General features: G+C 37.0%; 1 protein-coding gene across 1 annotated transcript in view; it reads left to right on the forward strand.

Annotated features, from left to right (window-relative positions):
- Window positions 1–11,043, forward strand: part of ola1 (Obg-like ATPase 1) — a 49,947-nt gene extending 38,904 nt beyond the window's left edge. The window contains exons 9-11 of the mRNA XM_007890009.2: window positions 29–125; window positions 3,683–3,805; window positions 10,353–11,043. Of these exons, the coding sequence (XP_007888200.1) occupies window positions 29–125; window positions 3,683–3,805; window positions 10,353–10,454 (322 nt within the window). The 3' untranslated portion in view covers window positions 10,455–11,043. The remainder of the gene's footprint in view (window positions 1–28; window positions 126–3,682; window positions 3,806–10,352) is intronic.
- The last annotated feature ends 885 nt before the right edge of the window (window positions 11,044–11,928 follow it).

Here is an 11,928-nt window from a genome sequence, read left to right on the forward strand (position 1 = left end):
AAACATTATTAAAATTTTGTGATTTCAGTTCATTGTCAAAGATCATCAAGACTGGATTCTCAGCGCTCCAGCTTGAATACTTTTTTACTGCAGGTCCTGATGAAGTGCGAGCGTGGACCATAAAGGTACGTTTCGCAGTCTCTGTTGTCAGCCATACACAGTTCCACGCTGTTGAATTGAGATTGATATCACTGACTTTTAAGTTTGTCACGGCAGTGGTTAGCTAGTCATTATAGATGAGGTTTTGTCCATGTTAACTTTAATTATTTGTGAGCTGTTGAACGGTGAAAGTGGGGTGCATTGATTGAGGTAGGTAGCAATTGATTCTGCCTATTACATAGCAGGAATTTCTTCATCCTGCAGAATCTGTCTTCCCTCCTCCTGTGGTCAGAGATAAGGCACCCCAGTATTGTGCTTGCTTAATCTGTGTGACTGGGTTTGTCGCCAGTGAAATTGATGTCGCTTTTCATTTGGTATTTGCTAAGTTTGTTTGGGTTGTGGGTGGCTTCTTCTGCCTCACTTGACTATCGTTTTCTTAAACTACGAGTATTGTATCAATACAATTAGTTACATGCAAAGTGTTTTTTTTTATTATTGTCAAAGCCAGACTCCTTATTAATTAGTTTTATATTTGGATTTTTATGCTGATTTTCCACCCAAGGTTGATGCTTGCGCAAATGTGCATTAAGATGTTTTTTTTCGACGCGTTTAACTGAAAACTTGCAGGATGAAATGTAAAATGTTCTATCGGAAATGTTGCAGACCGATTTGTGAATGATTCTAATAGATTACAGTTTAATAAAGCATACTAAATCAGCATATGCAGGTGACACTGCTTTTATTCACAAAATAATATAATTGATGTACAATCACATTCACTGCATTTAAAGGTAAATTTATTGCGTCCTGTTATTCTAAATTGATGTCAATTTTGTGCTTTAAACTCCCCTAACTATATAGCCGTGACCTTTTCTCTAGTTAATGTAATGGCAACCATGCAGCTTACCAGTAGTAAATTTCATGGTACTTGTCCAGCTGAGATTGCCCTACCTGTTAGGCTCATAGGGCTAAGGATATGTCTCCCCGTCCATGAGTCTCATTGATGATCGCTGACCAATCTGTTAGGCTTGATAATGCCTGAGGACCTGTGTATTTTTGCTAGATGCATGTCCTTGGAATTAATGGACCCTCAGAAAGAGAATGAAAGTAGAGTGGACCTCTCAGGATTCAAATGCAGAAGCTTTTGGTCATAAGTTTAGGAAAAAGTCAGCTGAGTTACCATTTGTTCTCTAGTTAACCACTCAGATTTATTTTCACTAGTTTTAATGTCGCTCCTCTATCCTCCATCACTCCCGTACTTACCGACTGCATTGGGCTGCGACAATATGAAGTGGTCTGGGATGCCGCCCGGCGTTGAGAGCGATATATAAATGCAAGTTGTTGTCGTTAAACCGCGGGAAATGACATACTGACCTATCAACGCATGTGCACTTACTGGCCGACTCCATTGTATTGTGGGAAACTCAGTCTTGATCCATCGAAGCATGTGCATAAGAAGTTAATTTCCTATGATTCAATACGATTTCAATGCTTGCCATTAAATGTGCATGCGGCGATGGGTCAAGACGCATTTATTTCCAGATTATCATCTTATTCTTTGACTGTTACCAACTTAGACTCTGTCTGTCTTTTACTCTGCTCAGAGATTGTTCTGCTGTTGCTATTTCAGAGAAAAGTGGCATCTTTCTCCTGGTTTACTATATTTTTATTCTTCTCATGATTTGACCCCAAATTCTAATTGTTTTCTATTCCCTTTCTAATAGATTGTTGTTTAATTTTGCTTTTTTAATGCAGTTTTAATACATGGGGAGTAAAATTACCGCGCGCTTTATGGCACTTTATTTTTTCATATCTTTTCCCACACAAAAACTTCCAGTTAACCATAAAGCAGATTTAATTTTCACTTTGACTTATTTTATTGTTTTCCCTGTTGAATTATACATGAAAAATCCCATTTGGGGTGCATGGTAATTTACTCCCCATTGATTGTTATTAATGTAGTTTCATTCAGACATTCTGTTTAAGTAGCCTTGATTTAATGTTTCAGGGACATTTAGTCAGGTAAGCATCACTGAGTAACTATATTAACTCAATATATCTTTTATTATGAAAACTGAATTTTGTAGTGCCAGGCACTTTACCATGCTCTGTTAAGCAACCTTGAGGTCACCATTACGTGTTGAGTTTCCTTGTATAGCCTTTTTGACAGTGTAGACCCTTATAATTCAGCATATGGACAATTACATAATATTGTATTCCTGTCCTCCTATATAAACTTGAACTTTGATTTATGGTAGATGCACTTATCAATGCTCTATTATCTATTATTATCCTTCAGATGAGACATTAAACCGAGGCCCAGTCTCCCTGTTCAGGTGGACGTTTAAAGATCCCACAGCATTATTCGAAAAGAGAATGGAGTTTCTCCTGGTATTTTGGGCAATATAAGATTGGCCATTCACTTCATGGCTATTTGTGGGACATTGCTGAGCATGAATTGATGTGCCGTGTTTACCCACAAAATACACAGTCACACCACTTTAAATGCAAGGATTATTAATAATAAAATGAATTTACTTATGCTTTGTAGATCACAATAGTTGCCAGTTACGAAATTGTTACCAGTTACCAGTTGCAGACTTTGGGATAAAATGTTTCAGTCCTTGTTTCTTTTGTATCTGAGAGCTACTTTGTGCCACAGTTTGTGGAAATAATAAGCAAACAAAGCTCTATTAACAACTAATTAACAACTATGCCTAATTAAACATAGAACAAATACAAACTGTGCAGATAAAGCACATCACTCTTTGTCTCCATCTATGTGCCTGCCAAAGCACCAGAAATTTTGCATCATAGGCTGCCACAATTAAGCATAAAATGGAACCACATCACAATTTAAAAGCTTGTTTGCAATCTTTTGTTTCTTGAGAATTTAACATGCAGTTTTTCTCTTGTGTAAAGCTGTAGGAATGACGAACACTCCATTTTGTACAACTCACATTTAAACAATATTTTATTTCATTAGGATACAAAAGCATTATTAACATTAATTGCAGATGTTTTGTCATAACTACATTTTATATATATGTATTTTGGTATCAATCTTTGCAACAAACATGAATCTTTTAAAAGTAGTTTTATAAAAACATTCAGTTGATTTTTTTTCTCTTCTGGTTTTGAGTACCAAATGTTTGTACTGTGAAAATGCAATATACAAACAAACCTTGTTTAACATTTTGAAAAAATGCTGTTTGTGTCCTTTTTGGGTCAATAAATTCAATTATAGTCTCAGCTCATGTAACCAAAACATTGCCTCAGACACCTTAAATGAGAGGAGATGTAGCTGAGGCTCACAAGGACAAGATTACTTCATCTAAAATCAATACTAGCTGCGAAATCTGTATCAAAAATTGCTGCTTTGCATTGATAACAGGGTTGACTTTATCTGGAGTTTGCTAAATTGGCATCCTAATATCAGGATAAGGCTGATTGTATACTTGACATGCCAAGTGATATAAAGCAAAGTTTCTCTGAACCTTATACTGTATCAAAGGGACACGTGGCGCTCCTGTAATCCATCTTCTTAAAAACAATTAATTTTGCTTTGGTCTCTTACTGACAGAAAGGGACGAAGGCACCTCAGGCTGCTGGTAAGATCCACACAGATTTCGAGAAGGGCTTCATTATGGCTGAAGTAATGAAATTTGAAGATTTTAAAGAAGAGGGCTCTGAATCCACTGTCAAGGTGAGACTTCTATTGCAGCTTTTTAGACATTTCTTTGAATTAAGAGAAGTCTCTAGTGATAAGTGACTGTGGCAGTCACTTTGAGTTTTAGAAAAGACTGCTGATACAAATGCACTGTGCTTTTACACTGGGGAAAGAATTATCCTAGTTCTGTTGCAAAGACTTGGCAAGGTAACTGAATCCAGGAGTGAGTGATAGCCCAAAAAAAAAGTCTAGACGCTATTTCAAAATGAAGCCTACAAAGCATACAGAAACAGTTTATTCTTTATAACAAGGATTTGATGTTTTTATTGATTTTGTTACTTTAAAATGCTAATTCTCAACCATGAAAAATTCAGTATCAATTCCTTGGATAAACAGTACAGTTTTCGCTGTAATTTATTGTTTCAGCTAGTATTTTAATAAAGTTATAATTTGCAATGTTTGTTTAATGCCAATAACTAGTGCTCTTAAAACTTACAGAAGAGAGTGTTCTTTAGCTGTAATATTGCTGCTAGAACCTCATCATTTCAGCTGTCTTGAAAATAACATACAGTTTGTATAATTATTTGTTTATATTTTCCTCTGAAACAGTTCATTAAACTCTCATGTGAGTACTGTATCATATTTCTTGCAAACAACAACCTACATTTATATAGCGCCCCTCACACAGGGTAGCATCCCAGAGTGCTTGACAGTGGCAGAAGGACTCCGAGCTGGGGGGAGGAAGGAGGTGACCATAGGAAGCTCTTAGGTGTAATCTAAAGATGGGGAAGGAAGGGGCAAGGCGGAGGAATAGAGGAAGAGTTTTCCAGAGTTTCAGGGCGTAGTGGCTATAAGTGCGGCCACTGATGGTGGAACAGAGGGCACGAGGAACATACAAAGCAGATCACCAAATCATAAATACTTGTAAAACAGTAATCTGCAGTTTAATACATTTAATATCAATATGATGTTAAGATTCTTCTGGCTGTGCCTTTAACTTAAAACTCTTGATTGTTGTTCTTAATATACAGTTGATATATTAAATAAATCTCACAGAATAATGGTTTACCTTTCTAAAGGTAATTTTGTTCAGGTTGTGGGAGAGAATAACCATCACTACATAAAACTGAAGTACAACATTTACTGCAGCTTTAACCATAACAGGTTTTGAGATCTTAAAAATAAGTTAAACAATAATTATATCTTAAGTGAATGACTACAAAAGACATGGAGCTAATCTGTTCTACATTCTAAACACTAGATGGCAGGTTCAGTACAAAGACAGTAAAAGTTTATTTTATAACCTACAATATTAATGAACATAAGTACCTATTTGCTTCTATCAAATTAACCTTTCAGTTATTCAGCTGCACAAAGTATTTGGAGCTGGTAAATGTAAGAATGTTTCTACCTTCACTGTGTAATAATGTTCCTATAGTTATTATACCCATGTTCCTACAATTAAATTTATTTAGCTTTTTCTAAAGTACTTTTCAGTCTGTACTTTTAAATAACAATCCTTACAATATAGCGCCTTTCACATCGGGAGGATGTCTCAAATGCTTTGTGTATTTATTGTGTTTTATGAGCAAATGCGACAGCCAATTTCCACACCGCAATGTCCCACAAATAACCATGAAGTAAATGACCTATTTTATTTGGGGAATTGTTGGCCAGGAGACGAGAGAAATACTTTTCTCTTTTCGAATAGCACTATGGTATCTTTAATGTCCTTCGAAATAGGCAGATGGCGCCTTGGTTTAACGTATCATCAAAGGCCTCACCACTGCATTTGAATGTCAGTTTAAGACTATATGGGTTCCAATCCCACAGTGGGGCTTGAACCCACAACCTTCTGTCTCTGAGGCAAGAGTGCTACCAACTGACACAATCCTCATTTTAAACGCTCAGAGATGCTACCCTGAGTGAAGGGTGATATATAATTGCACATTGCTGTTGTTGATCCTAATTGATCGCCCCTACTATATGTTCAAAGTAACAGAAATATACTGCACTGGTTTATGTCTTGTAGAACAATATATTTTAGGATGCGAAGGAGTGAAAAGTGAAACTTTTCTACACTGTGAAACTCCTGTGCGAAACAGTTACCTGATATTATCTATCTATATTTTTGGAAGAGGCCAAATGTTTCAGATTTCCATATCGACTGCAAAAGTAGGCCCAAACTTATAAATGACTGAACCATAGAATGCCGGACTTGAAGGTGAAGATATGAGGACCCAGAAGTCAGCCACTTTAACTTCCCACAGTAAAATATACAGTTTGGTGGCAGCGTCACTTCCTGTTTTATGCGTGCACAGAATTTGTCAGTGGAAACCTGATGGATGTGTGTATGCTCAGTGAAACCGGCTATTGTGCCTCGTTATAGTGGGTTGGAACCACTCCATTAAACAGGGCTCCACTTAAACCCACCAACAAGATATTAACTGCACAAACAATGCCAATTTGTAGAGAAAAAAATCCCAAATATTTCAACAGAAAATGCTGATTGAACTAATTTTTTTTTAAAAAATCAGTGATTAGCCAACTATCTTGAGTTGTACATTCTCAACACCTAAATGACATCTGGGTTTCACATTGTAGCTTATAGTTACAAATTCAAAAATATGAAAACTTACGCCAAATGATGAAAGGTTAGATTTCAGTTTACAACAGCATGTCTCTGCACTTCAACATTTGAACTGCTTTCTGAATGATTTCAACAGCGATCTTATTCTGTTTTCAGGGAATTAAAACATTTGTAACAGCTTTCTTGTTCTTTATTTCTCATTGTATGTTTTTCGTTTCACCTTGTTTTTTCAGTTGCCTTTCCTTTTGTTTGGCTTGGGTCTCCTGCACTGTTGCTTTGCCACTTCATCTCTCCCAGGCCTGCACTATCTTAACGGCAGGAACAGCACTGGCATATTATGCTCAAATCCAATGGGTCCCAGTAATTTGGAGAAAGCTTTACTTTATCTATTACAGTTGAGCTGATTCCAGCAGAAAAGCACAAAGCTTCAATCTGGGTCTACCAACAATCCTAACAGCCATGTCCAGGCATCCCCAAGGTGTAGGGCCTGCAGTATTCAAACACGACAGAAGGATAGTTAATCTGGTGTCTTTTTGGATAACATTGTCAGCTCCAATTTATAATTGGCATCATTGGTGCATCAACAACAAAATTACATTTGTAAAGCGCCTTTCACGTCGGGAGAACGTCAAGGTCCTAGGCGCTCGCACAGTTAAGTGCTCGACTTCAACCAGTGGGTCACATCTTAAATGTTTTAGGACAACCACTATGGCTACCAACATATGGCTACCTCTACATCAGTCCCCAGTCAAACTCAAGATTAGGGGTGAAAGCGACATGCATGTAGTTAAGAATGAACGAATGGTGCAGTTGAGTAAGAATCATTTTGCCTCAGTTTTCACAACTGATGAGGAAAGTTAAGACTTATCCCACAAACAGCCACAAAATGAATGACCAATTTTATTTTGGGGGGATTTGTTGGCCAGATTTGATTGCTATTAACAAAGGAAGCCAGATTGACACTATAGGCAAAGAACAAGGGAATAGGATTGGGCTCGATAACTCCAATGGAGGAGCTACCAACAGCATACAACAATAACAACAAGATTACATTTATATAGCGCCTTTCACGTCGGGAAGACGTTCCAAGGCATTGGACAGTGTACAGCATGTCAGACCCGAGCTGGGGTCAGGGGGGAGAGGGGAGGGGAAGGGGGGTGGCCGATGGCATGGTCAAAGAGGAGGGTCTTGAGGCAGGACTTGAAGGAGGTTAAGGAGGGGACGAGGCAGAATGACTGGGGGATGGAGTTCCAGAGGTTGGGGGCAGAGTGGCTGAAGGCTCTCCCACCAATGGTGGGGCAGGTGGGTCGGGGGACGTGTAGCAGGCCAGGGCCGGCTGAGTGGAGGGAGCGGGTTGGTAGGGAGTTAGGAGGTAGGGGAGAGATACGGTGGGGCGAGAACATTGAGGGCTTTGTGGGTGAGGACCAGGATCTTGAACTGGATCCTCTGAAGGATAGGGAGCCAGTGGAGTCGAGGGAGATGGGGTCATGGAGTTTGGTGCGGGAGAGGACACGCGCTGCAGAGTTCTGGATTATCTGCAGCCTGTGGAGGGAGGAGTTGGAAAGGCCGACAAGCGTAGCATTTGCATAGTCACATACACAGTGGGGACAGTACTCTTCTCTGCTGTAATCATTTGTGTGATAAACGCAATGTAATACTGGACATTCCCTTTGGGGGAGGTAAATACTGACACTGTCCAGCTCACTCCTATTTGAAATACATTGTGATTTAGTTGATCACAAATGCATTATTGATGAGATTCATTGAAAATGTTAACTGTCCTAATCTAGACTATCCAGGGAAGGCAAAACAAGGGAAAAAAGTGGGAAAACAAATTACAGTGCAGTTGTTTTGCCACTTGGAACAAGTTTAATCAAACCATAAACACATGCACATTTTAATATAAAAAAATGTGTAGTATTTAAATTGAGGTAAGTATCCTGAATTATGCTTAAACGTATGGAAGTATTGAAGGTACATTTATTTAGTCATATTTTGTGATTTAACTGTTTTGGGATTGCATTAATAATTCTAATACCAAAATAAATGGATGGTAAATAGAATTTTATTGGTTATTGTATTCAGATGTAGAGACAAACATATTTGTATTTTTCAGTGATTCACTTATTTATAATAGTTGGTGGCAGCAGATTATCTTTTCAAAGATCCTACTAAAATAATATACGCAATTCAAAAACAAGAGAAGAAAATTCAGTACTTAAAGGGCTTAATATATACTGTGTGGAGAAGCTGTAAGATGAGCCTATCTAGTAAAGTCATAGTAGACAAGCATTCTGTGTATGCCACTGATTTGACTAATAACACTTAATCTTTGTTCTGTGAACTTGCACACTGAATGGCTCTGTGTGGGCTTTGTAGTCTACAGGGATGTTGCATTATTAGCAATCATATCTGGTTGTGAAATGCTGGCCTCTCCAGATGGCTGCTTTCAAGTGCAAATGAACTGGTTACACACCATCTAGCTTAATACATATTTAGGATTCACAAATAGCCATTGAATTTTTTAAATACTATTTCTTCAAGTAATAAGAATGGATTAAATAGTCCCTAGAGCATTCGATGAACACTGAGTCTTTTAATTAATTGTACGTTGAAAAATACAATGTGTAAACTAATAAACACTACTATTGCCAGTTTATTTTTTCAAAAATTGAAACCCATCACTGAAGATACCGTATGTTTTGCTTTGCATTTGTTTTTCTACTGTTTTAATATAACTTGGCAAATCATTTTATTAGTATTTGATTTGCTTACAGTGTATCACTTAAAATGGCATTTGTGTTGATTTGACGTTTACCACATTTGTTTTTCATCTGTTCCAAGTTTTAAAAAAACTATGTTGCTAATATTTTGAATACAAATTTAAAACAAACATGTTTATATTGAGCACAAATTATTGTGGTAAAAAAAAACCTCAGAGATCATTGGTAAGGTTTATGTATTCTAACCTGTTAAGAAAGCTTCTTTGCAGTGATTGGGGACTATCTGAAACATTTCCCCTCCTTCCCATTTAACACTATAAGATCAAACTGTAACAAAAAAGTAATGTACATAGGTGGCCTAGATGAACACTTGCAATATTCTGCAACATGCTTTTATAATGGTCACATTCTAGATTTGTATCTGTGATTTTCCACAATGATTTCCAGTCATAGAGCAGCCACAGGGGGTTGGGTGGGGGAGAGAAGGTGGCAAATAGATAGGGCGCTTTTAGGGAAGGTAGTGAAAGAGAGTTGAGTTGTATCGTTTCTCTCTCACACACCTACCGGCATTTAGTTCAAGACTAACATCGACAGAGCTTCAGAATGAGTTGAGTATCTAGTATCTTGGTTGTGGTATTGGAAGGACTTAAAGAAGGGGGAGGGGAGATAGAGGATGGAACTCTGTGGTCGTACCATGGAGAAAAACATGTTTCAAAGTGCTGTGGAGTGTTACGCTAAGAGTTAATAATAAACAGTCAATGAAGAATGTAGATGAATAAACTATTAGATTTGCACGTGATATGGGAGAAGAGAGAAGTCTTATTTGGATCCATTAGAGAGTGATCTGCAATTTCTATCTACTTTTAAATTAGTAATAAATAATCCTTGCATTTGATTTAGCACCTTATCACATTGTTGAGACATTTCAAAGCGTTTCATAGGATAAAGTAGATTGACTGTACTTTTTAAGCAAAACGAATGAATATTACATTTTCACTAAAAATAATTAAGACATCTATTTCATTTTAAGTTGCATAATCAGTGAAATATAAACTAGAAAATAATCCGAAATATTTGCCCTTAAGAATAAAAACACCTGGTCCTTCTGTCTAAAGGAAACTTCAAATGGAATTTTCAAAGAAATTAAATGTCAAGCAGCAATTATATTTGGATATGTTTACAGCATTCAAAACTGAAATATATTTGTCTTGTACATGATTTATCTGCATTGGGGTTGTTTGATGATATGTACTGTTGTACTTGTTTGCAGGCTGCTGGAAAATACAGACAGCAAGGCAGAAATTACATCGTTGAAGATGGAGACATTATCTTTTTCAAATTCAATACTCCACAACAGGCAAAAAAGAAATGAATTTAAAGTACAGCAGAATTGTGGCATATGCAATTGTGTCATTGTGCCCAAGACATTGCACATAACCAGACTTGCAAATAAAAATACTTGATTATTCTGTTATCTGGCTATATAAGGAGTATATTAATTAATACCTGGTAAAATTTGACACATGTCAGGAATATGCTCATGCATTGTTGCATATGCATGGATTCATCTGTATTTCTAAAAACAAGTGAACTATTGAATTTGTTAATTTTTGGACACATTTGACTGTAAATCATGATTCAGACTTTCTAGGGGACAGAGCCTATACTACCTTTAATTGTATCCTCATGTTTGTTCTGGACTAAGATAATGTTACTCCAGTGAAATGTAGGTTCACTAAATGTCGACAGCTTTTAATTTAAGATTAAACCTCCACTCCAAATTGGAACATTTCGAGAACCACATTACTCTCATGATACTTCATTAATCTCCATCACTAGATGCCAAACCTGACACATTTGACAGAACAGACAATGGCATTTGTTCCTTTCTGAATCTACAGATAATGCATGTTTTACAGTACTCCAGATGTTTACAGTCAATAAAACATTTGACAAAAACAGTCTTGGTGTGTTTGGGGATGTCTGTATTGACTGACTGTGGTGTGTTAAATGTGATATGGCACCTGGTCGTTGCTGATTACAGAATTTAAAGACGTGTGTATGATACAGTAACTGGCAATGTGGGGCAGCACTTATTATATTTCAGAAGTGGTTCTTTTCATTAAAAGATAAAGATTAGGTTACTGATGATTTATTGAAAGCTTGAATAGGTGGACAGACATCGTGAGGCAAATACTTTCATGTCTGTATTATGGGTTCATGATCGAGAAGAGTGCAATGCCGATGCATAGATTACAGGGGTTTTTTTTGGCGATGATGGTATTTTTCTAGTACAACCCGGAAATCCGCCTGAGTGGTTTGCTTTTATTCGTTTACAGTTAACCTCTACATATTTATAAATGCATTGAAGAGTGTTAGGGATTAGAGATGTTGTATACTGTAATGTATGCTACCATTTCCACCTCCCATTTTGCCTTTCCTGAATTCCTAAATTAATTATAAATTCTTCTTCCCCTCCTTCCCCCTCCCCTCCACCACCCACACCCATAGCCTTGATCAAATGACTTGAATTAGATGGGTTTTTTTTAAAAAAAGTGAATTTACCATTATTTATTGTGGATTTTTTTTTGCCTTCCAGTAAATGGGAGGGGAAAGAGATTTTGAAAAGGAAAATAAATTCAGAGTGCCTGTTTCATGATAATAATCCTTTCATTTGATATAGAGCCATTGAGACGTCTCAAAGCGCTTCACAGAATATCCTGTAAAGTGAATTGACTGTATATTTTGTGGTTGAATTTCATGTAGAAACCTCAATTATGTTTGGTACCTACTTCTGCATTTTTATAGCACGAATAGTATCCACCCTTCCTTGTAATTTAAAGCTT

The sequence above is a fragment of the Callorhinchus milii genome, unplaced genomic scaffold (genome assembly GCF_018977255.1).
Source record: "Callorhinchus milii isolate IMCB2004 unplaced genomic scaffold, IMCB_Cmil_1.0 Scaffold6, whole genome shotgun sequence".
Lineage (NCBI taxonomy): Eukaryota > Metazoa > Chordata > Chondrichthyes > Chimaeriformes > Callorhinchidae > Callorhinchus > Callorhinchus milii.